Source organism: Salmo salar, chromosome 12, assembly GCF_965601325.2.
Source record: "Salmo salar chromosome 12, fSalSal1, whole genome shotgun sequence".
In the NCBI taxonomy this organism is placed as follows: domain Eukaryota; kingdom Metazoa; phylum Chordata; class Actinopteri; order Salmoniformes; family Salmonidae; genus Salmo; species Salmo salar.
The window spans coordinates 22,242,231-22,266,759 of record NC_138302.1 but is presented as its reverse complement, the minus strand read 5'-3'; the positions used below and the strand labels follow the sequence as shown (position 1 = coordinate 22,266,759).

The following is a 24,529-nucleotide window of genomic DNA, read 5'->3' as shown; positions in this document are numbered from 1 at the left end:
TTCAGTTACACTATAATTAGCAATTCTCAGAAGTCTGTGGGTGGTAAAATATGTAGCTTTCTCCGTGTTTCCAGGGGGTTTCTTTTCTTCTTTTTTTCTCTCCCTCTCTATATTTTTTCTATCCAACGTCACCCTCAAACATCCATATATGGCCCATCCGCCCTGGCTGTGAGTTCCCCAGGGGCGCGCAGTGGAAAAGCCATGACGTGAACGCGCAGCCACGTAACCACAGCGCACAGCGGCACTTCCCCCATCTAGCCCCAGCGTTTATCAACGCACAGCGGCAGCATCGCAGCCGATCGTCATCGCCACAGCTTCCAAATATGGAATTGTCACCGGTACAACAGCACAGCGCCAGTACCTTGCGCGTCGGGCTGGTTGCTTGCAGATGTACTTGGTTTAATAGGAAGAGGCACGATTGAGGTTAAACAGCAGCTGTCAGTCTAGTTTCTAGAGCTGCGATAAGAGGTCATAACGTCTATAAATAGAACTCGGGGGAAATCTGTGACTCAGTAAACTCCAATCTATTAATTGTTCTCTAACTGTTGACTGTCTGTGTGACTTCCTTTGTTCGCCTATTGCTTTCATTCTTCTAATTGGATTGAAGTACTAATGTGGGCTGTGTGGGATAGTCTCATGCCCTTCTGAACAGTGATACGACTCACTGTACACTTAATAGAATTACACATCTCTATGGCACACAGATTCTATTATACTCAGAGGTGAAAATGGAAAAAAGTAACTCTGGGAACCCACCAATGTAGCCTAGTAAAATCCTTGAATGCACCTGAAAAAGCTCATTTCACATGTTAGAATGGTTTCGCTCCCAGACCTGGTTCGGGTTTCCCCCACCTCTGATTGTAGGTAGGCCTGTAGATGTGTAATAATATATTATAGACATAGTCTGTTCCACTAAAGACTTGTTCTAACTTGTCATTCCCCAAAACAAAACATCTTGATCATCCAATGAGTCAGTCAGTGTTCATGTCAAGTGATCATTTCTCCATTGGACTTGGATCCAGCAAGGTGCCAGCCCAGATGTGTGTGTGTGTGTGTGTGTGTGCATGTGTTTGTGTGTCTTGTGGACTTGGATCCAGCAAGGTGCCAGTCCAGAAGACCAAGAATAAACATTTGTCGGAATAACCATTTAACTGTGTCAAGATTTCCATCCCACTGCATGTAAAAATAGTCTGCCATGTGTGCGTTGTGAATGGCACCCTATTCCCTATAGTGCACTACTATTGGTCCCGATCAAAAGTAGTGCACTATATAGGGAATAGGGCGCAATTTGAGACAAAGACTTTTATTGTTTTCCGGCCTTAGTGCATTCCATCCACTGAGTGAGTGATGGCTTATGTTTGACGTGCAATGTGTGTGCGTGTGTGTGACGTTTGAGATCTGTGAATTTTCACAGTGTAAAAGGGGAGGAAAGGGGAGGAGGGGGGAGAAAAGGAGTAAACAGGACAGAGACAGAGACAGAAAAGAAGGGAGGGAACAGGGTGTGGGAAAGGAAGAGAAAATATAATGGACAGGGCAAAGGGGAAGGGGAGGAGTCAGAACAGAGGGCAAAGGGGAAGGGGAGGAGACAGAACGGAGGGTATGAGAGACAGACCCTGAGGAAAGGGAGGGATAGGTAGAGAGAGAGAAAGAGAGAGAGAGAGAGAGATGTATGATCATATGTATGACCATATGCCAAATGTATAACCATATTAGAGTAACATATTTTCCTCAGATTACACAGACCCACAAAGAATTTGAAAAAACAAATCCAATTTTGATAAACTCCCATGGCTATTAGGTGAAATACCACAGTGTGCCATCACAGCAGCAATACTTGTGACCTGTTGCCACAAGAAAAGGGCAACCAGTGAAGAACAAACACTATTGTAAAATGAACCCATATTTATGTTTATTTATTTTTCCTTTTGTACTCTATTTGTACATCATTACAACACTGCACATAGCCATATTCCTTTGAGACTTTTGTGAGTGTAATATTTACTGTTCATTCTGATTGTTTATTTCTATTTTGTTTTATCTATTTCACTTGCTTTGGCAATGTCAACATATGTTTCCTATGCCAATAAAGCCCCTTGAATTAAATTGAGAGAGAGAGAGAGAGTTGGAACGATTTTATGTGGGGAAGAGGTGTTGGACTCAACACATTTTGGCTCAGTCAGAGAACTTGGCTCTTTCATAGACAAGTCTGTCATTGGCCAATTCTTACACAATGTCCCTCCTGTCAGCAATACAGTTTACTTTAATTTCAATAAACTTAAAGGTCCAATGCAGCTGTTTTTATCTCAATATCAAATCATCTCTGGGTAACGATTCAGTACCTTACTGTGAATATTTTCAATTACAATGGTCAAAAACAAACAAAAATAGCTTCTTGGGCAAATATCAATTTCTCAAGCAAGAATTTTGCTAGGACTGTCTGGGAGTGGTCTGAGTGGGGAAGGGGGAACTGAAAAGTAGCTGTTATTGGCAGAGAGATTTGGAACTCTCTTTGTTATTGGTCTATTAACTAATTTACCACATGGTGATGTCACCAGCTAGGCCATAACTCCATCCCACCAAAACATGCTGACATTTCAGGCAGTCTTTTCAAACAGCTCTTACTCTAAAAGGGCATTATCACAATTTTACAGTATTATTACGACCACATATTGTGAAAATATATATAAAACACAGTAAATCACGTTTTTGACTGCACTGTTGTTAGGATACCAGTATTCCTGAAAGAATGTGTTTCCTCATAAAGCAATTGTTAATTCTATATGATGAGGTGGACTAGCATAGAGCAGGGCATGCATGAATGACAAGCTAATATTTCTGTGTTGTTCAATAGGTATAAATACCACAGTACTGCACTACACTTTTTGGAGCAGGTGTATACATGCAACTGTAAAGGGCATGCATCCCTTATTCAGGGGATGCCTGGATTTAGGAGCACTTAACCAATAAGTCATGCTGTTCTATTCTATTCTGAATGAATATATAATATGCATTTACATCTCTGTTATATCATTACAAAAGCAGATATGTACAATCCTGACTGACTAGCTTTGACACGGTACAGTCCATGGCCACATGACAGCGGATCTACGTAGAGGAGCTCGGTGCATCGTGCTTCGGGGCCCCAGCGCGCATGCGTCAGGTCTGGCGTTGAGGTATCCAATATGTCGCTGGAAGATCCGTTCTTCGTAGTCAAGGGGTAAGGAAGGGTTTCTAAATAAACTGTCAACCAACTTCTCTACCGTTTACTTACAGGACAAGTTGGATGTATATGACGTTTGGGGTAGTTTCTTTTGATAACTTCTAAACGCCACGTTATCACCCCGTCTGTGGCAAGCTAATTTGTTAGCTAATGCTACAGGCTAGATTCTCAATCAACGTGCGGGTTGATGTTGACATTAAGGTAGCGACTTCGCGTTGTGGTGTCGTTGAAATCTAGTCTTCGTGTCAAAAGGATTCCTTGAAAGTTGGGTTGCCAGTTTGGGTCTATTGCAACGGGGCAGTTGACGGAGTGTTGTGAAATTGACAGGGATGTGCAGAGTGTCCACACAGATTTGTTTGGGTCAAGTTAGGGCGTTACTTTTCCGCGTTACCTAGAAATGTAGGCTAACGTTACATGCCGTGTTAGAAGCTTTGATGGCACGTGTGTGTGTGTGTGTGTGTGTGTGTGTGTGTGTGTGTGTGTGTGTGTGTGTGTGTGTGTGTGTGTGTGTGTGTGTGTGTGTGTGTGTGTGTGTGTGTGTGTGTGTGTGTGTGGAGTGAGAGAGAGAGAGATTGTTGTGTCAGGAGTAGAGAGCATGCAGCTTCGCCAGCTTGCGACATTTGTATCATCAACCACATAGCTAAACTTGGGATCAGTGAATAGATACATTGAATCAAGTGGTATTAGTCACATGCGCCGAATACAACAGGTGTAGGTAGACCTTACAGTGAAATGCTTACTTACGAGCCCCAAACCAACAATGCAGTTTAAAAAGAAAAATACCAGTAAGAGTAAGAAATAAAAGTAAAAAGTAATTAAAGAACAGCAGTAAAATAACAACAACGAGACTATACACAGGGAGTTACTGGTACAATGTGCGAGAGCACTGGTTAGTTGAGGTAATATGTACATTTAGGTAGAGTTTTTAAAGTGACTATGCGTAGATAACAACAGAGTAGCAGAGCTGTAAAGGGGAGGGGAGGGGGGGTGCAAATAGTCTGGGTATCCATTTGGTTAGATGTTCAGGAGTCTTATGGCTTGGGGGTAGAAGCTGTTTAGAAGCCTCTTGGACCGAGACTTGGTGCTCTGGTACCGCTTGCCGTGCGGTAGCAGAGAGAACAGTCTATGACTAGGGTGGCTGGAGTCTTTGCTAATTTTTAGGGTCTTCCTCTGACACCGCCTGGTATAGAGGTCCTGGATGGCAGGAAGCTTGGCCCCAGTGATGTACTGGGCCATACGCACTACCCTCTGTTAGAGGTCGACCGATTATAATTTTTCAACGCCAATACCGATTATTGGAGGACCAAAAAAAGCCGATACCGATTAATCGGCCAGATTTTTAAAAATTCTTTACAAATGTATTTATTTGTAATAATGACTATTACAACAATACTGAATGAACACTTATTTTAACTTAATATAATACATAAATACTATGAATTTAGCCTCAAATAAATAATGAAACATGTTCAATTTGGTTTAAATAATGCAAAAACAAAGTGTTGGATTAGAAAGTAAAAGTGCAATATGTGCCATGTAAAAAAGCTAACGTTTTAGTTCCTTGCTCAGAACATGAGAACATATGAAAGCTGGTGGTTCCTTTTAACATGAGTCTTCAATATTCCCAGGTAAGAAGTTGTCGTTATTATAGGACTATTTCTCTCTATACGATTTGTATTTCATATACCTTTGACTATTGGATGTTCTTATAGGCACTTTAGTATTGCCAGTGTAACAGTATAGTTTCCGTCCCTCTCCTCGCTCCTACCTGGGCTCAAACCAGGAACACATCGACAACAGCCACCCTCGAAGCAGCGTTACCCATGCAGAGCAAGGAGAACAACTACTCCAAGTCTCAGTGCGAGTGACGTTTGAAACGCTATTAGCGCTCACCCGGCTAACTAGCTAGCCATTTCACATCGGTTACACCAGCCTAATCTTGGGAGTTGATAGGCTTGAAGTCATAAACAGCGCAATGCTTGAAGAATTGCGAAGGGCTGCTGGCAAAACGCACGAAAGTGCTGTTTGAATGAATGCTTACGAGCCTGCTGCTGCCTACCACCGCTCAGTCAGACTGCTCTATCATAGACTTAATTATAATAAACACACAGAAATACGAGCCATAGGTCATTAATATGGTGGAATCCGGAAACTATCATCTCGAAAACAAAACGTTAATTTTTTTCAGTGAAATACGGAACCGTTCCGTATTTTATCTTTAAGTCAAAATATTCCTGTTACATTGCACAACCTTCAATGTTATGTCATAATTACGTAAAATTCTGGCAAATTAGTTCGCAACGAGCCAGGCGGCCCAAACTGTTGCATATACCCTCACTCTGCGTGCAATGAACGCAAGAGAACTGACACAATTTCACCTGGTTAATATTGCCTGCTAACCTGGATTTCTTTTAGCTAAATATGCAGGTTTAAAAATATATACTTCTGTGTATTGATTTTAAGAAAGGCATTGATGTTTATGGTTAGGTACAGTCGTGCAACGATTGTGCTTTTTTCGCAATTGCGCTTTTGTTAAATCATCCCCCGTTTGGCGAAGTTGGCTGTCTTTGTTAGGAAGAAATAGTCTTCACACAGTTCACAATGAGCCAGGCGGCCCAAACTGCTGCACATACCCTGACTCTGTTGCAGAGGTGACTCATTTTCCCTAGTTAAAAGAAATTCATGTTAGGAGGCATATTAACTAAATATGCAGGTTTAAAAATATATACTTGTGTATTGATTTTAAGAAAGACATTGATGTTTCTGGTTAGGTACACGTTGGAGCAATGACAGTCCTTTTTCGCGAATGCGCACCGCATCGATTATATGCAACGCAGGACAGGCTAGATAAACTAGTAATATCATCAACCATGTGTAGTTAACTAGTGATTATGATTGATTGTTTTTTATAAGGTAAGTTTAATGCTAGCTAGCAACTTACCTTGGCTTCTTACTGCATTTGCGTATCAGGCAGGCTCCTCGTGGAGTGCAATGTAAAGCAGGTGGTTAGAGCGTTGGACTAGTTAACCGTAAGGTTGCAAGATTGTATCCCCGAGCTGATAAGGTAAAAATCTGTCGTTCTGCCCCTGAACAAGGCAGTTAACCCACCGTTCCTAGGTCGTCATTGAAAATGAGAACGTGTTCTTAACTGACTTGCCTAGTTAAAAAATATTATTTAAAAAAAATCGAATTTTTAAAAAATTAGGCAAATCGGTGGCCAAAAATACCGATTACCGATTGTTATAACTTGAAATCGGCCCTAATTAATCGGTCGACCTCTACCCTCTGTAGTGCCTTGTGGTCGGAGGCCGAGCAGTTGCTATACCAGCAGTGATGCAACCAGTCAGGATTCACCCGATGGTACAGCTGTAGAACCTTTTGATGATCTGAGGACGCATGCCAAGTCTTTTCAGTCTCCTGAGGGGGAATAGGTTTTGTTGTGCCCTCGTCTTGGTGTGCTTGGACCATTCTAGTTTGTTGGTGATGTGGACACCAAGGAACTTGAAGCTCTCAACCTGCTCCACTACAGCCTCGTCGATGAGAATGGGGGTGTGCTCGGGTCCTCTTTTTCCTGTAGTCCACAATTATCTCCTTTGTCTTGATCACATTGAGGGAGAGGTTGTTGTCCTGGCGCCACACGGCCAAGTCTCTTACCTCCTCCCTATAGGCTGTCTTGTCGTTGTCGGTGATCAGACCTACCACTGTTGTGTCATCGGCAAACTTAATGATGGTGTTGGAGTCGTGCCTGGCCGTGCAGTCATGAGTGAACAGGGAGTACAGGAAGGGACTGAGCACGCACCCCTGAGATGCCCCCGTGTTGAGGATCAGCGTGGCGGATTTGTTGTTACCTACCGTTATCACCTGGGGGCTGCCTGTCAGGAAGTCCAGGATCCAGTTGCAGAGGGAGGTGTTTAGTCCCAGGGTCCTTAGCTTAGTGATGAGCTTTGAGGGCACTATGGCGTTGAACGCTGAGCTGTAGTCAATGAATAGCATTCTCACATAGGTGTTCCTTTTGTCCAGCTGGGAAAGGGCAGTGTGGAGTGCAATAGAGATTGCATCATCTGTGGATCTGTTTGGGCGGTATGCAAATTGGAGTGGTTTCTGGGATAATGGTGTTGATTTGAGCCATGACCAGCCTTTCAAAGCACTTCATGGCTACAGATGTGAGTGCTACGGGTCGGTAGTCATTTAGGCAGGTTACCTTAGTGTTCTTGGGCACAGGGACTATGCTGGTCTGCTTGAAACATGTTGGTATTACAGACTCGGAGAGGTTGCTACATTGTTGTAGCTAACATCGTTAAATAGAACATAGCATTTTTCACTGTCTATTTAACAAGGACTTGTGTGTCAGGGAAATGCAGAAAGGTCTTGTTAAAAGTGTGTGATGTGTGTTTTTATGATGTGTATCTAACCTAGGGCTCTCCAACTCTGTTCCTGTAGAGCTACCATCCTGTAAATGATCATTCCAAGCCTAATCTAGCACACCTCATTTTAATAATTAGCCTAATCTAGCACACCTCATTCTAATAATTAGCCTAATCTAGCACACCTCGTTCTAATAATTAGCCTAATCTAGCACACCTCGTTCTAATAATTAGCCTAATCTAGCACACCTCGTTCTAATAATTAGCCTAATCTAGCACACCTCGTTCTAATAATTAGCCTAATCTAGCACACCTCGTTCTAATAATTAGCCTAATCTAGCACACCTCGTTCTAATAATTAGCCTAATTAGCCTAATCTAGCACACCTCGTTCTAATAATTAGCTGGTTTATAAGATGAATCAGGTTAGTTACACCTGGGATTCGAGTGAAAACGTACACAAGGGTAGTTCTCCAGGAACAGGGTTGGAGTGAAAACGTACACAAGGGTAGTTCTCCAGGAACAGGGTTGGAGTGAAAACGTACACAAGGGTAGTTCTCCAGGAAAAGGGTTGGAGTGAAAACGTACACAAGGGTAGTTCTCCAGGAACAGGGTTGGAGTGAAAACGTACACAAGGGTAGTTCTCCAGGAAAAGGGTTGGAGAGCCCTGATCTTTTTATATGTATTTATTTAACCTTTATTTAACTAGGCAAGTCAGTTAAGAACACATTCTTACGACGCTGGGCCACTTGTGCGCCACCCTATGGGACTCCAGATCACGGCCGGTTGTGATACAGCCTGATCTAACCGTTGTGTGTTGTCTCAGGGAGGTCCAGAAGGCGTTGTCTCGTGCCAGGAGCCTTTATGAACGCTGGGAGGAGCTTCTGGAGGAGGGCACTCAGGTACACACACACACGCTGGACACACACGCCTCTTAACTGCATTTCTACTGGAATGTGTGCGGCCACAGCATGTAAAACAACAGCTTGGAATGTGTGCGGCCACAGCATGTAAAACAACAGCTTGGAATGTGTGCGGCCACAGCATGTAAAACAACAGCTTGGAATGTGTGCGGCCACAGCATGTAAAACAACAGCTTGTCATCATCAATCTCTGATTTACTAGTGTAGCCTGTTCAGTCCCTACCTACCTGATATGTACTCTTACTGTTATCTGTAACTGTACTCTATAATGTACAGGTGAGCATTGACTTTTCACTGTGTTCGGTCTCATGTTTGACATGCCTAAATGTTTTTGTTGTGCAGGTGAGCAAAGATGAGCTGGACTGGAGCACCAATGAACTGAGGAACTGTCTCAGAGCCATAGACTGGGACCTGGAGGACCTGAGTGAAACCATCAGTATCTTTTTCTCTTTATAAACATAACGCTTACACACACAGGGAGAACGAGGGAAAGAATGGAAGATGAGAGTATGCTAGATGAGGGCACTTCCATGTAAATGGACCAATGAGCACCAACGTCAAGTTCATAGGATCACATCGAATGTTGTTTGTCACGTGCTGAGTACAACAGGTGTAGACCTTACTGTGAAATGCTTACTACAAGCCCTTAGCCCTTAACCAACAATGCAGTTCAAGAAATGGAGTTAAGAAAATATTTACTAAATAAAACAATTAACACAATCAAATAAAATAACAATAATGAGGCTATATACAGAGGGTACCGGTACCGAGTCAATGTGTGTTGGGTACAGGTTAGTCAAGGTCATTTATACATGTAGGTAGGGGTAAAGTGACAATAAAATAAAAAAAAGTAACCTTTTATTTATCTAGGCAAGTCAGTTAAGAACAAATTCTTATTTACAATGACGGCCAAACCTGGACGACGCTGGGCCAATTGTGCACTGCCCTATGGGACTCCCAATCACCGCTGGATTTGAAACAGCCTGGATTATGCATAGATAATAAGCAGGGTGTTAATGTAAATAGTCCGGGTGGCCATCTGATTAATTGTTCAGCAGTCTTATGGCTTGGGGGTAGAAGCTGTTAAGGAGCCTTTTGGACCTAGACTTGGCGCTCCGGTACCACTTGCCATGCGGTAACCGAGAGAACAGTCTGTGACTTTGGTGACTGGAGTCTTTGACACATTTTTGGGCCTTCCTCTGACACCGCTGAGTATATAGGTCCTGGATGGCAGGAAGCATATCAAATTGGGTGTAAAATTAAAGCCAAGAGTCCATATTTTGGGGAAATGAAGGCATATATACATATTTTAACCATTTTCCATCTTAGAAGTGTTGCATAATTCAAGGCTTTGATTTCAGGATAAACAGATGGAAAAGGGGTCTTTAGAAAACATCTACCTGAACAAGTCTTCAAGGTATCAGAAATGGATCAAAACACAGTAATGTTAATGTAAAGACCACTGCCATCACATATCAACACGTATATTTCATTTAGGAGAAATTCTTTGCCCTCTGTACATTTAAGAATATTGCCTTGTGCCTTGTAATCCCGTTACCAAAAAACCTACAGGTGGACTCCAACAGATTTTGCTTTGTCATTATGGGGTGTTTATAGATTGAGGGGGAAAACACAATTTAATACATTTTAGAATAAGGCTGTAACCTAACAACAATTTGGAAAAAGTCAAGGGGTCTGAATACTTTCCGAAGGCGCTGTATCTTTAAGATATTTTCACATTTCTTCCGCATAAGGAGGGAGGATGATGAAAGTTCACAGAAGTAACAAGTAATGGTAGACCTACCACTTTAGTTAGTGTTTTTACTGATATCAGTTTTGTTTTGGAATTGTTATGTGATTTTAAAACTCATAATTCCGTTACCAAATACGTAACGGAATTGCTGCAACTGAATTGGCTACAATGGGAAATTATAATAGTCACAAACCACTGTTCTCCCTTCCACTGTCATACTGTTATGTTCAGCTCATAGTGTCTCCTGTTACTGTCCTCTGTTCCACTGACATACTGTTATGTTCAGTTCATAGTGTCTCCTGTTACTGTCCTCTGTTCCACTGACATACTGTTATGTTCAGTTCATAGTGTCTCCTGTTACTGTCCTCCCTTCCACTGACATACTGTTATGTTCAGCTCATAGTGTCTCCTGTTACTGTCCTCTCTTCCACTGACATACTGTTATGTTCAGCTCATAGTGTCTCCTGTTACTGTCCTCTGTTCCACTGACATACTGTTATGTTCAGCTCATAGTGTCTCCTGTTACTGTCCTCTGTTCCACTGACATACTGTTATGTTCAGCTCATAGTGTCTCCTGTTACTGTCCTCTCTTCCACTGGCATACTGTTATGTTCAGTTCATAGTGTCTCCTGTTACTGTCCTCTGTTCCACTGACATACTGTTATGTTCAGCTCATAGTGTCTCCTGTTACTGTCCTCCCTTCCACTGACATACTGTTATGTTCAGCTCATAGTGTCTCCTGTTACTGTCCTCTCTTCCACTGACATACTGTTATGTTCAGCTCATAGTGTCTCCTGTTACTGTCCTCCCTTCCACTGACATACTGTTATGTTCAGCTCATAGTGTCTCCTGCTACTGTCCTCCCTTCCACTGTCATACTGTTATGTTCAGCTCATAGTGTCTCCTGTTACTGTCCTCCCTTCCACTGACATACTGTTATGTTCAGCTCATAGTGTCTCCTGTTACTGTCCTCCCTTCCACTGACATACTGTTATGTTCAGCTCATAGTGTCTCCTGTTACTGTCCTCTCTTCCACTGACATACTGTTATGTTCAGCTCATAGTGTCTCCTGTTACTGTCCTCCCTTCCACTGACATACTGTTATGTTCAGCTCATAGTGTCACCTGTTACTGTCCTCTCTTCCACTGTCATACTGTTATGTTCAGCTCATAGTGTCTCCTGCTACTGTCCTCCCTTCCACTGTCATACTGTTATGTTCAGCTCATAGTGTCTCCTGTTACTGTCCTCTGTTCCACTGACATACTGTTATGTTCAGCTCATAGTGTCACCTGTTACTGTCCTCTCTTCCACTGTCATACTGTTATGTTCAGCTCATAGTGTCTCCTGTTACTGTCCTCTCTTCCACTGACATACTGTTATGTTCAGCTCATAGTGTCTCCTGTTACTGTCCTCCCTTCCACTGACATACTGTTATGTTCAGCTCATAGTGTCTCCTGCTACTGTCCTCCCTTCCACTGACATACTGTTATGTTCAGTTCATAGTGTCTCCTGTTACTGTCCTCTCTTCCACTGACATACTGTTATGTTCAGTTCATAGTGTCTCCTGTTACTGTCCTCTGTTCCACTGACATACTGTTATGTTCAGTTCATAGTGTCTCCTGTTACTGTCCTCTGTTCCACTGACATACTGTTATGTTCAGCTCATAGTGTCTCCTGCTACTGTCCTCTGTTCCACTGACATACTGTTATGTTCAGCTCATAGTGTCTCCTGTTACTGTCCTCTCTTCCACTGACATACTGTTATGTTCAGCTCATAGTGTCTCCTGTTACTGTCCTCTGTTCCACTGACATACTGTTATGTTCAGCTCATAACTGTTTCTTTGTCTTTCTGTTGTCTGGTTGTCAAACCAAGAGTGTTAAAACAGTCTGAGTCTGGAAAACCCCTCCCCCTCTCTGCAGTTAATGTCACCTCTCCTAGCTCTTACCCATGAGCCTCTTCTCTTTCCATTTACTGTAACCAGCATCCTCATCCACTGAGCACCGACCGACACCGGATGTCCATGGACATGGAAGAGTAGTTGAAATTTGGTCAGTCCAGCCTGGCCTTGATTTCAACGTCCACAGACGGACCGGACTGGACCAAATCTGAATCTATTAAAGAATTATGTTTGGATAGTACAGTCCAATACAAAATAATAGTGGAGTACAGTAAAGAAAAGTGTTGTATTGTACTCTACTGTACTGAACTCTACTGTACTGAACTCTACTGTACTGTACTCTACTGTACTGTACTCTACTGTACTGAACTCTACTGTACTGTACTCTACTGTACTGTACTCTACTGTACTCTACTCTACTGTACTGAACTCTACTGTACTGAACTCTACTGTACTGTACTGTACTCTACTGTACTGATCTCTACTGTACTGATCTCTACTGTACTGAACTCTACTGTACTGTACTGTACTCTACTGTACTGATCTCTACTGAACTGAACTCTACTGTACTGTACTGTACTCTACTGTACTGTACTCTACTGTACTGAACTCTACTGTACTCTACTGTACTGAACTCTACTGTACTGTACTCTACTGTACTGTACTCTACTGTACTCTACTCTACTGTACTGAACTCTACTCTACTGTACTGAACTCTACTGTACTGTACTGTACTCTACTGTACTGATCTCTACTGAACTGATCTCTACTGAGCTCTACTTTACTGAACTCTACTGTATTGTAGTGAACTATACACTGCTTTGGTCTGCTGCGGTGTGATGTCTAAACTTGTGAAACATGAGAATGACATCCATAATTATGCAGTTTCTGTGTAGTATAGGGAACCCATGATGTAATTCCGTTACCGTAAATGCGTTACCGTGTGTAAATCCACTTCACTTACTGTAGTTCAATAACCAACTCAAGGTATGATGTCATAGCTGACCCCATTCTTTCTGCAGACATCTTTGAATGTTAATTCTGAGCAGGTATTTAAGAGTTTTTGGAAAACGTGGTCGCATAAACACCTGAGGGAGATTTTACCGTGATTCCGTTACCAAAGTTTACATCTGCACAGTTCTTCCACTAAATTAGTTTTTTGTAAAATGTTCTGTGTAAATTGTTAAATGTAGTGCTTGTGCATGGAGTTGTATGGTTGGTTAAACTTTGAAAGGTTTTTTGTTTGGCATACATTTTTAAAGTGAAAAAACTGAGTCAAAGCGGAATTGCCCATGAGAGAGAAGGGAATGAAAGATGGGGAGGTGGATTAGAGATATGGAACTGTCCTTCCTCATAGAGAGATGAGGCTTGTGTGTTTCTAAATATAGATATTACACACACTTCCACGCGAAAGAAGGTGTGAGAGATGGTGGAGTGGTAGTGATATAGTCTGTCCTTCCTTATAGAAAGAGGGGGAGATTTATATAGTCTGGCCTTATAGAAAGAGGGGGAGAGATGTATAGTCTGTTCTTCCTTATAGAAAGGGGGATATATATATATATATATATATATATATATATATATATATATATGTGTGTGTATACTGCTAAAAAAAATAAAGGGAACACTTAAACAACACAATGTACCTCCAAGTCAATCACACTTCTGTGAAATCAAACTGTCCACTTAGGAAGCAACACTGATTGACAATAAATTTCACATGCTGTTGTGCAAATGGAATAGACAACAGTTGGAAATTATAGGCAATTAGCAAGACACCCCCAATAAAGGAGTGGTTCTGCAGGTGGGGACCACAGACCACTTCTCAGTTCCTATGCTTACTGGCTGATGTTTTGGTCACTTTTGAATGCTGGCGGTGCTTTCACTCTAGTGGTAGCATGAGACGGAGTCTACAACCCACACAAGTGGCTCAGGTAGTGCAGCTCATCCAGGATGGCACATCAATGCGAGCTGTGGCAAGAAGGTTTGCTGTGTCTGTCAGCGTAGTGTCCAGAGCATGGAGGCGCTACCAGGAGACAGGCCAGTACATCAGGAGACGTGGAGGAGGCCGTAGGAGGGCAACAACCCAGCAGCAGGACCGCTACCTCCGCCTTTGTGCAAGGAGAAGCAGGAGAAGCACTGCCAGAGCCCTGCAAAATGACCTCCAGCAGGCCACAAATGTGCATGTGTCTGCTCAAACGGTCAGAAACAGACTCCATGAGGGTGGTATGAGGGCTCGACGTCCACAGGTGGGGGTTGTGCTTACAGCCCAACACCGTGCAGGACGTTTGGCATTTGCCAGAGAACACCAAGATTGGCAAATTCGCCACTGGCGCCCTGTGCTCTTCACAGATGAAAGCAGGTTCACACTGAGCACGTGACAGACGTGACAGTCTGGGAGACGCCGTGGAGAACGTTCTGCTGCCTGCAACATCCTCCAGCATGACCGGTTTGGCGGTGGGTCAGTCATGGTGTGGGGTGGCATTTCTTTGGGGGGCCGCACAGCCCTCCATGTGCTCGCCAGAGGTAGCCTGACTGCCATTAGGTACCGAGATGAGATCCTCAGACCCCTTGTGAGACCATATGCTGGTGCGGTTGGCCCTGGGTTCCTCCTAATGCAAGACAATGCTAGACCTCATGTGGCTGGAGTGTGTCAGCAGTTCCTGCAAGAGGAAGGCATTGATGCTATGGACTGGCCCGCCCGTTCCCCAGACCTGAATCCAATTGAGCACATCTGGGACATCATGTCTCGCTTCATCCACCAACGCCACGTTGCACCACAGACTGTCCAGGAGTTGGCGGATGCTTTAGTCCAGGTCTGGGAGGAGATCCCTCAGGAGACCATCCGCCACCTCATCAGGAGCATGCCCAGGCGTTGTAGGGAGGTCATACAGGCACGTGGAGGCCACACACACTACTGAGCCTCATTTTCACTTGTTTTAAGGACATTACATCAAAGTTGGATCAGCCTGTAGTGTGGTTTTCCACTTTAATTTTGAGTGTGACTCCAAATCCAGACCTCCATGGGTTGATAAATTGGATTTCCATTGATTATTTTTGTGTGATTTTGTTGTCAGCACATTCAACTATGTAAAGAAAAAAGTATTTCATAAGATTATTTATTTCATTCAGATCTAGGATGTGTTGTTTAAGTGTTCCCTTTATTTTTTTGAGCAATGTATGTATGTATGTATGTATGTATGTATGTATGTATGTATGTATGTATGTATGTCAGGCCTTCCTTATAGAAAGAGGGGGAGATATGTATAGTCTGTCCTTCCTTATAGAAAGAGGGGGAGAGAATATACAAACACAAACTGGCCCAAAGATCAACTGAGTCCTAGACTATGATATCTGGAGCAGGACAGCTGATATGAATGAGGTGTGTGTGTGTGTGTGTGTCTGTTTGTAGAGCGTAGGTCTGTGTGTGTCTAGAGCGTAGGTCTGTGTGTGTGTAGAGCGTAGGTCTGTGTGTGTGTGTAGAGCGTAGGTCTGTGTGTGTGTGTAGAGCGTAGGTCTGTGTGTGTGTGTAGAGCGTAGGTCTGTGTGTGTGTGTAGAGCGTAGGTCTGTGTGTGTGTGTAGAGCGTAGGTCTGTGTGTGTGTGTAGAGCGTAGGTCTGTGTGTGTGTGTAGAGCGTAGGTCTGTGTGTGTGTGTAGAGCGTAGGTCTGTGTGTGTGTGTGTAGAGCGTAGGTCTGTGTGTGTGTGTGTGTAGAGCGTAGGTCTGTGTGTGTGTGTAGAGCGTAGGCCTGTGTGTGTGTCTAGAGCGTAGGCCTGTGTGTGTGTCTAGAGCGTAGGCCTGTGTGTGTGTGTCTAGAGCGTAGGCCTGTGCGTGTAGTGCGTAGGCCTGTGTTTGTGTGCGTGTAGTGCGTAGGCCTGTGTGCGTGTAGTGCGTAGGCCTGTGTGTGTCTAGAGCGTAGGCCTGTGTTTGTAGAGCGTAGGCCTGTGTGTGTGTAGAGCGTAGGCCTGTGTGTGTGTAGAGCGTAGGCCTGTGTGTGTGTAGAGCGTAGGCCTGTGTGTGTGTGTCTAGAGCGTAGGCCTGTGCGTGTAGTGCGTAGGCCTGTGTTTGTGTGCGTGTAGAGCGTAGGCCTGTGTGTGTCTAGAGCGTAGGTCTGTGTGTGTCTAGAGCGTAGGTCTGTGTGTGTAGAGCGTAGGCCTGTGTGTGTGTAGAGCGTAGGCCTGTGTGTGTCTAGAGCGTAGGCCTGTGTGTGTCTAGAGCGTAGGCCTGTGTGTGTCTAGAGCGTAGGCCTGTGTGTGTGTAGAGCGTAGGCCTGTGTGTGTCTAGAGCGTAGGCCTGTGTGTGTAGTTACAGGTGTTCAAAAACAAATCTCTTGAGTCCAAAGGGGGGGCACTGCCCCCCTCCGAGCCTCCCCCCCGCCGTACTCGGCAGAACCACATTCCTAACAATTCCTGAGGAGAACCCTGAGATCTGTGTGTGTTGAGCCTTGACCCTCTCCCAGGTATCGTTGAGTCCAACCCGGGGAAGTTCCGCCTGGGGGAGAATGAGCTGCAGGAGAGGAGAGACTTTGTGGAGCGGACACGGCAGGCCGTACAGGTAACACGGTGTAATATCACTACCTGTCTATCACCGCCAGGTAGCCTAGTGGTTAGAGCGTTGGGCCAGTAACCGAAAGGAAAAAAATCTGTCCTTCTGCCCCTGAGCAAGGCAGTAAACACACTGCAGTACACACACTGTTCCCCTGGGCGCCGAAGACGTGGATGTCGATTATTGCAGCCCCCCGCACCTCTCTGATTCATGGGGGTTGGGTTAAATGCGGAAGACACATTTCAGTTGAATGTATTCAGTTGGACAACTGACTAGGTATCCCCCTTTCCCTACCTCTATAACTGAAAAGAAAAGGGGATTTCTGCAGCTACATTTGATTGGATTAAATCTACGGTGTGTAATCTGTTGTCGCTACTGTGGCTAACACTGTGTGTTGTTGTCGCTACTGTGGCTAACACTGTGTGTTGTTGTCGCTACTGTGGCTAACACTGTGTGTTGTTGTCGCTACTGTGGCTAACACTGTGTGTTGTTGTCGCTACTGTGGCTAACACTGTGTGTTGTTGTCGCTACTGTGGCTAACACTGTGTGTTGTTGTCGCTACTGTGGCTAACACTGTGTGTTGTTGTCGCTACTGTGGCTAACACTGTGTGTTCTGTGTAGGAGATGAAGGAGCAACTCTCCAGTCCCTCTGTTGTGGCCCAGGCAGAGAAGAAGAACAGACAGGTTTGTTTGCCTGTCTACACACTATTTCTCTCTCTCTCTCACACTACACACCTTTATTTTGATACACGTTGACTTATGCAGGCTTCTCCTCTGTCTCACACGTTGTAACATCAGTTGGTCTCTGTCTATCTCAGGCTCTGATGGGTACGTCTGGGCAGGACAGGTCTGATGGTCTGGAGTCTCACCTGGTGTCAGCCAACTCCAGATACATCCAGGATCAACAGGAACAACAGCAGGTAGGGGGGAGGGAGGGAGATTAGCGTGAGGGTTTCTGTGTCTGGTTGATATTGAAGGAACAAGATGATGGTTCATGTGATGATGGGTCAGGGCTGCCGTGTGGACATGAAGCTACGGTTGGGGTTAGGAGGAGGAGGATGATGATGATGATGATGATGAAGAAGGTGTTCTCCACAGTTGATCATGCAGGACCAGGATGAGCAGTTGGAGCTGGTGACAGGAAGCATCAGAGTACTGAAAGACATGTCAGGACGCATCGGAGATGAACTAGACCAGCAGGCTGTGTGAGTACACACACACACACACACACACACACACATTTGGTGGTGAGGGTCAAGGGGAGTAATGGGAAGGGAATAGGGGTTGGAACCTCTCCCCTGCTGCCCTTAAGGGACCACACCTCCCTCTTCCACTGGTTATCCTGACTTAAATAGCCGCCTCATATGTGCGTGTGTGTGTAAGGAAAGGAGATGCCTAGTCAGTTGTACAACTGAATACATTCAACTGAAATGTGTTTTCCGCATTTAACCCAACCCCTCTGAAATCAGAGAGATGCTGCCTTTAATCCACGTCATCGGCGCCCGGGCAGCAGTTGTTGTTGAGCGTTAACTGCCTTGCTCAAGTGTGTGTGCGTGGTTTTAAAGGGTTCAAGGAGCCTCTGTGTGTACTGAACGTTTACATGGGAATTCCATTGTTGTCATGTAATCTCCCAGTATACTTCCCATGCTGAGACGTGTGCGTTTGAAGGGTTCATTGAGTGTGTACTTTACGTGTGTTCATTGTTTGTGATTCTCCTGTATGTTCCAGTATTTTAGGGGTGTTTTAGACAGTTTACTGTGTGTGTCTCGATGGTCTAAGTGGGCCTCTCTCTCTCTCTCTGTGTGTGTGTGTGTGTGTGTGTGTAAGCAGCAGGCAGCCTAGTGGTTAAGAGCGTTGGGTCAGTAACCAAAAGGTCACTGGTTTGAATCCCTGAGCCGACTAGGTGAAAAATCTATTTCTGCCCTTGAGCAAGGCCCCTAACCCTAACTGCTCCTGTAAGTCACTCTGGATAAGAGCATCTGCTAAATGACTTGAATGTGTGTGCCTAACACCTATTTTGTCCTGTATGTTCCAGTATGCTAGGAGAGTTTGGAGAGGAGATGGACCAGACGGGTTCTAGGATGGACTCTGTCCTCAAGAAGATGGAGAAAGTCTCCCACATGACCAGCAGTGAGTTAACACACACACCTCTGTCAGTTCTTCTCTCACACACACATAGATGACAGGTACAACACCAAGTCACCCTCCCTCTCTTTACCTCAATATCACTCTCTTTCTTCCTTTGTCTCCGTCTCTCTCCGTCTCTCTCTGTCTCTCTCTCTGTCTCTCTCTCTGTCTCTCTCTCTGTCTCTCTCTCTGTCTCTCTCTCTGTCTCTCTCTCTGTCTCTCTCTCTGTCTCTCTCTCTGTCTCTCTCTCTGTCTCTCTCTCTGTCTCTCTCTCTGTCTCCGTCTGTCTCCGTCTGTCTCCGTCTGTCTCTCTCTCTGTCTCTCTCTCTGTCTCTCTCTCTGTCTCTCTCTCTGTCTCTCTCTCTGTCTCTCTCTCTGTCTCTCTCTCTGTCTCTCTCTCTGTCTCTCTCTCTGTCTCTGTCTCTCTCTCTGTCTCTCTCTCTCTCTCTCTCTCTCTCTCTCTCTGTCTCTCTCTCTGTCTCTCTCTCTCTCTCTGTCTCTCTCTCTCTGTCTCTCTCTGTCTCTCTCTCTCTCTCTCTCTGTCTCTCTCTCTCTCTCTGTCTCTCTCTGCTCTCTCTCTCTCTCTGTCTCTCTCTCTCTGTCTCTGTCTCTCTCTGTCTCTCTCTCTCTCTGTCTCTCTCTCTCTCGTCTCTCTCTCTCTGTCTCCCTCTCTCTCTGTCAAGTTTCACATTCAAATTCAAGCTGCTTTATTGACATGAAAAACAATGTCTATATTGCCGAAGCAACAATGTATACAATATACATTGTAATACAATAATGAAGAATAATAATAATAATAATAAGGTAGTATATAATACAAATAAAGAAAATAACAATACCATGGTAACAGTCAATAGTAGAAATAAATATAAAAGGCTCAACATGGAAAAGGAAACGATAACTAACTTATAACTGTCATCCTCACTATTACATCAGTACTACAACTACCACCATCAGTAAACTGATATCATTACCATCACCCCTACTACCATCATCATTACTACCACCATCAGTAAACTGATATCATTACCATCACCCCTACTACCATCATCATTACTACCACCATCAGTAAACTGATATCATTACCATCACCCCTACTACCATCATCACTAAACTGATATCATTACCATCATCATTACTACCATCATCACTAAACTGATATCATTACCATCACCCCTACTACCATCATCACTAAACTGATATCATTACCATCACCCCTACTACCATCATCACTAAACTGATATCATTACCATCACCCCTACTACCATCATCATTACTACCACCATCAGTAAACTGATATCATTACCATCACCCCTACTACCATCATCACTAAACTGATATCATTACCATCATCATTACTACCATCATCACTAAACTGATATCATTACCATCACCCCTACTACCATCATCATTACTACCACCATCAGTAAACTGATATCATTACCATCACCCCTACTACCATCATCACTAAACTGATATCATTACCATCACCCCTACTACCATCATCATTACTACCACCATCAGTAAACTGATATCATTACCATCACCCCTACTACCATCATCACTAAACTGATATCATTACCATCATCATTACTACCATCATCACTAAACTGATATCATTACCATCACCCCTACTACCATCATCACTAAACTGATATCATTACCATCACCCCTACTACCATCATCATTACTACCACCATCAGTAAACTGATATCATTACCATCACCCCTACTACCATCATCACTAAACTGATATCATTACCATCATCATTACTACCATCATCACTAAACTGATATCATTACCATCACCCCTACTACCATCATCACTAAACTGATATCATTACCATCACCCCTACTACCATCATCAGTAAACTGATATCATTACCATCACCCCTACTACCATCATCACTAAACTGATATCATTACCATCATCATTACTACCATCATCACTAAACTGATATCATTACCATCACCCCTACTACCATCATCATTACTACCACCATCAGTAAACTGATATCATTACCATCACCCCTACTACCATCATCACTAAACTGATATCATTACCATCACCCCTACTACCATCATCATTACTACCACCATCAGTAAACTGATATCATTACCATCACCCCTACTACCATCATCACTAAACTGATATCATTACCATCATCATTACTACCATCATCACTAAACTGATATCATTACCATCACCCCTACTACCATCATCACTAAACTGATATCATTACCATCACCCCTACTACCATCATCATTACTACCACCATCAGTAAACTGATATCATTACCATCACCCCTACTACCATCATCACTAAACTGATATCATTACCATCATCATTACTACCATCATCACTAAACTGATATCATTACCATCACCCCTACTACCATCATCACTAAACTGATATCATTACCATCACCCCTACTACCATCATCAGTAAACTGATATCATTACCATCACCCCTACTACCACCATCACTAAACTGATATCATTACCATCATCATTACTACCACCATCACTAAACTGATATCATTACCATCACCCCTACTACCATCATCACTAAACTGATATCATTACCATCACCCCTACTACCATCATCATTACTACCACCATCACTAAACTGATATCATTACCATCACCCCTACTACCACCATCAGTAAACTGATATCATTACCATCACCCCTACTACCACCATCACTAAACTGATATCATTACCATCATCATTACTACCACCATCACTAAACTGATATCATTACCATCACCCCTACTACCATCATCACTAAACTGATATCATTACCATCATCATTACTACCATCATCACTAAACTGATATCATTACCATCACCCCTACTACCATCATCACTAAACTGATATCATTACCATCACCCCTACTACCACCATCAGTAAACTGATATCATTACCATCATCATTACTACCATCATCACTAAACTGATATCATTACCATCACCCCTACTACCATCATCACTAAACTGATATCATTACCATCACCCCTACTACCATCATCACTAAACTGATATCATTACCATCACCCCTACTACCACCATCACTAAACTGATATCATTACCATCACCCCTACTACCATCATCACTAAACTGATATCATTACCATCATCATTACTACCATCATCACTAAACTGATATCATTACCATCACCCCTACTACCATCATCACTAAACTGATATCATTACCATCACCCCTACTACCATCATCACTAAACTGATATCATTACCATCACCCCTACTACCATCATCACTAAACTGATATCATTACCATCACCCCTACTACCACCATCAGTAAACTGATATCATTACCATCACCCCTACTACCATCATCACTAAACTGATATCATTACCATCACCCCTACTACCATCATCACTAAACTGATATCATTACCATCACCCCTACTACCATCATCATTACTACCACCATCACTAAACTGATATCATTACCATCACCCCTACTACCATCATCACTAAACTGATATCATTACCATCACCCCTACTACCATCATCACTAAACTGATATCATTACCATCACCCCTACTACCCATACCACTAATATTTGGAGTGATATTAAGTAAGTTACTGCTTACTATGCAGATGTTATTATTCAGTGGCCTTCAGGCTATGGCAGGCAAGTACATATTAGCATCTCTAGCCTATACACTGGTGATTTTGACACGTGTGTGTGTGTTCTCTCAGGTAGGAGACAGTGGTGTGCCATCGGAGTACTGGTGGTCATCATGGTAGTTGTTCTCATCCTCTTCTTCACCCTCTGAGTACGGACCTCTCTTCACTACACCACACTCACCCACTCCTTCCTGGGGATGAACGATGGATGAAGGCAACGATAAAGGAACCGGGGAGTCCAATCCAACCCTCGTCTTTCCTTTGTCATAGAGGGGAATTCAGTCTCTGAATAATCTCTGTCTATTACTCGTCACTTCATCTGTCTCTCTCTGTGTGTCTCTCTCTGTCGCTCTCTCTCTGTTTCTGTCTATCCCCGTTTCCCTCTTTCCCACCTCTCTCACCACCCATATCAGAGGAGTGAACAGCAGTGAGATGACGGTTACATTATATATTCAGGCAAAGCTAAGATGTCTCTTATGTGTGTGAATTATGGTACAGACTTGGAATGATGGGGATGAGGGAGATGTCAATGTTGCCTTATCTATTTTTATACGTCTATGAGATGATCTATGGTCTTCATCCCAAATAGAACCCTATTCCCTACATAGTGCACTACTTAGGATTGGTGAAATCACCTAGATCCTAGATCAGTTGTTAGGTCAACTTCTACCTTGTTCCAAATCATCTGGCCTGTTGGAATAGCTTTATCATAGGAGGTAGAAGTTACCCCTAGACACGTTTTATGTAGTTTCCCCTTCATGGATAAAGGATTTGAGGCTAGTGATCTGATCCCAGATCTGTGGATATGGGAAAGTTCAAGCCTATGGTGATAGCTTTACCATAGTAACAGTTGGAGTTCTGGGTTGCTGGGCAGGAAATTAGCAGCACAACAAGTTAATTTGAAGCTCTTTCACCCCCTAGTGGACATTTATGGCCATGTCCACGTTTCATAATGTGATGGCCCGTTTTCAGAGTTTTGGGGAGTGCTGATATAGGATCAGTTTTTCCTCCTACTCTGAGACGCTTTATGAATATGACCCTGAGGTGCATTTTATAATATTGTGTAAATAGATGTGATGCTTTACGTGCTTGACATTGTGGGATGTAGACTTATTTAGCCTTTCTCAAGACATCTCTCTATGTGAGAGTTTCCTGCCTGGTGTCTTTTGGTTGGCACTGCCACCTTGGTCCCAATGATACCCGTTTGTGTGGGATGGATGGTTTAATCTGTTCATTTGCGATTGGTTGTGTATTTAGGGCTCCCGAATGGGGCAGCGGTTCACTACAGACCCTGGTTCGATTCCAGGCTGTATCATAACCGGCCGTGATTGCGAGTCCCAGAGTCGTCCGGGTTAGGCCGTCATTTTAAATAAGAATGTTAACTGACTTGCCTAGTTAAATGTATTTACATTGTACTGATTGAATCACTCAAGTATTTTTCCATGCTGTTTGTGATCAGTTTGAAAGGTTGTGGCTCTGTTCTACTGGTTTCCCTCTCACATTCTCCAATGATTTAGATTTATTAGGAACTCTCAGGGTGCATTGACTGGTACAATAGGCCCTGTTCTAATACCTCATTACTGCATTCTTCCTTCCACCGATCTAACTTTGTCAGATCAGTGATTGTGCACAAACAAAGTTGCATTATAAGTGTTTGAACAGGGCCTGATTCTTCCAAGTCGAAAAGGTTAGCTAGCATTTATCCACTATTCAGTTCACCAGTGTTTCTCATGCTATGGAAATGACTTACCATTCAGGAGTTATTGCTAGATGCCTCGTGGGTAGAATGTATTGTGTAAATAGCATACAAAATGTCTGCCTTCCTGCAGTGCACACCTGTTAACGTTTCCATGTTGTTGAATGGGAGTTTAGAACTGTATTTTGTTGCCATGTGAGTGCAGTAAACATTGAATTAGTGACCTCACGTTCTACTGTTGCTATTCATTTGTAATGTTTTCCAAAGTCTATCAATTCTATTTGCCTCTTAACCCCAAAAAACATACATTGTCGGTCACCCTGTCTATGAATGAACATGGAAGTCATT

At 43.4% G+C, this 24,529-nt stretch overlaps 1 protein-coding gene across 1 annotated transcript; it reads left to right on the top strand.

Annotated features, from left to right (window-relative positions):
* Positions 1–3,175: 3,175 nt before the first annotated feature.
* On the top strand, positions 3,176–24,409 carry stx10 (Syntaxin-10). The gene is given in 9 exon segments (NM_001140143.1): positions 3,176–3,217; positions 8,410–8,485; positions 8,849–8,942; positions 16,617–16,711; positions 17,324–17,386; positions 17,521–17,622; positions 17,801–17,907; positions 18,738–18,832; positions 22,558–24,409. Coding segments are annotated over 9 exon segments (744 nt in total). The 5' UTR covers positions 3,176–3,182; the 3' UTR covers positions 22,635–24,409.
* The last annotated feature ends 120 nt before the right edge of the window (positions 24,410–24,529 follow it).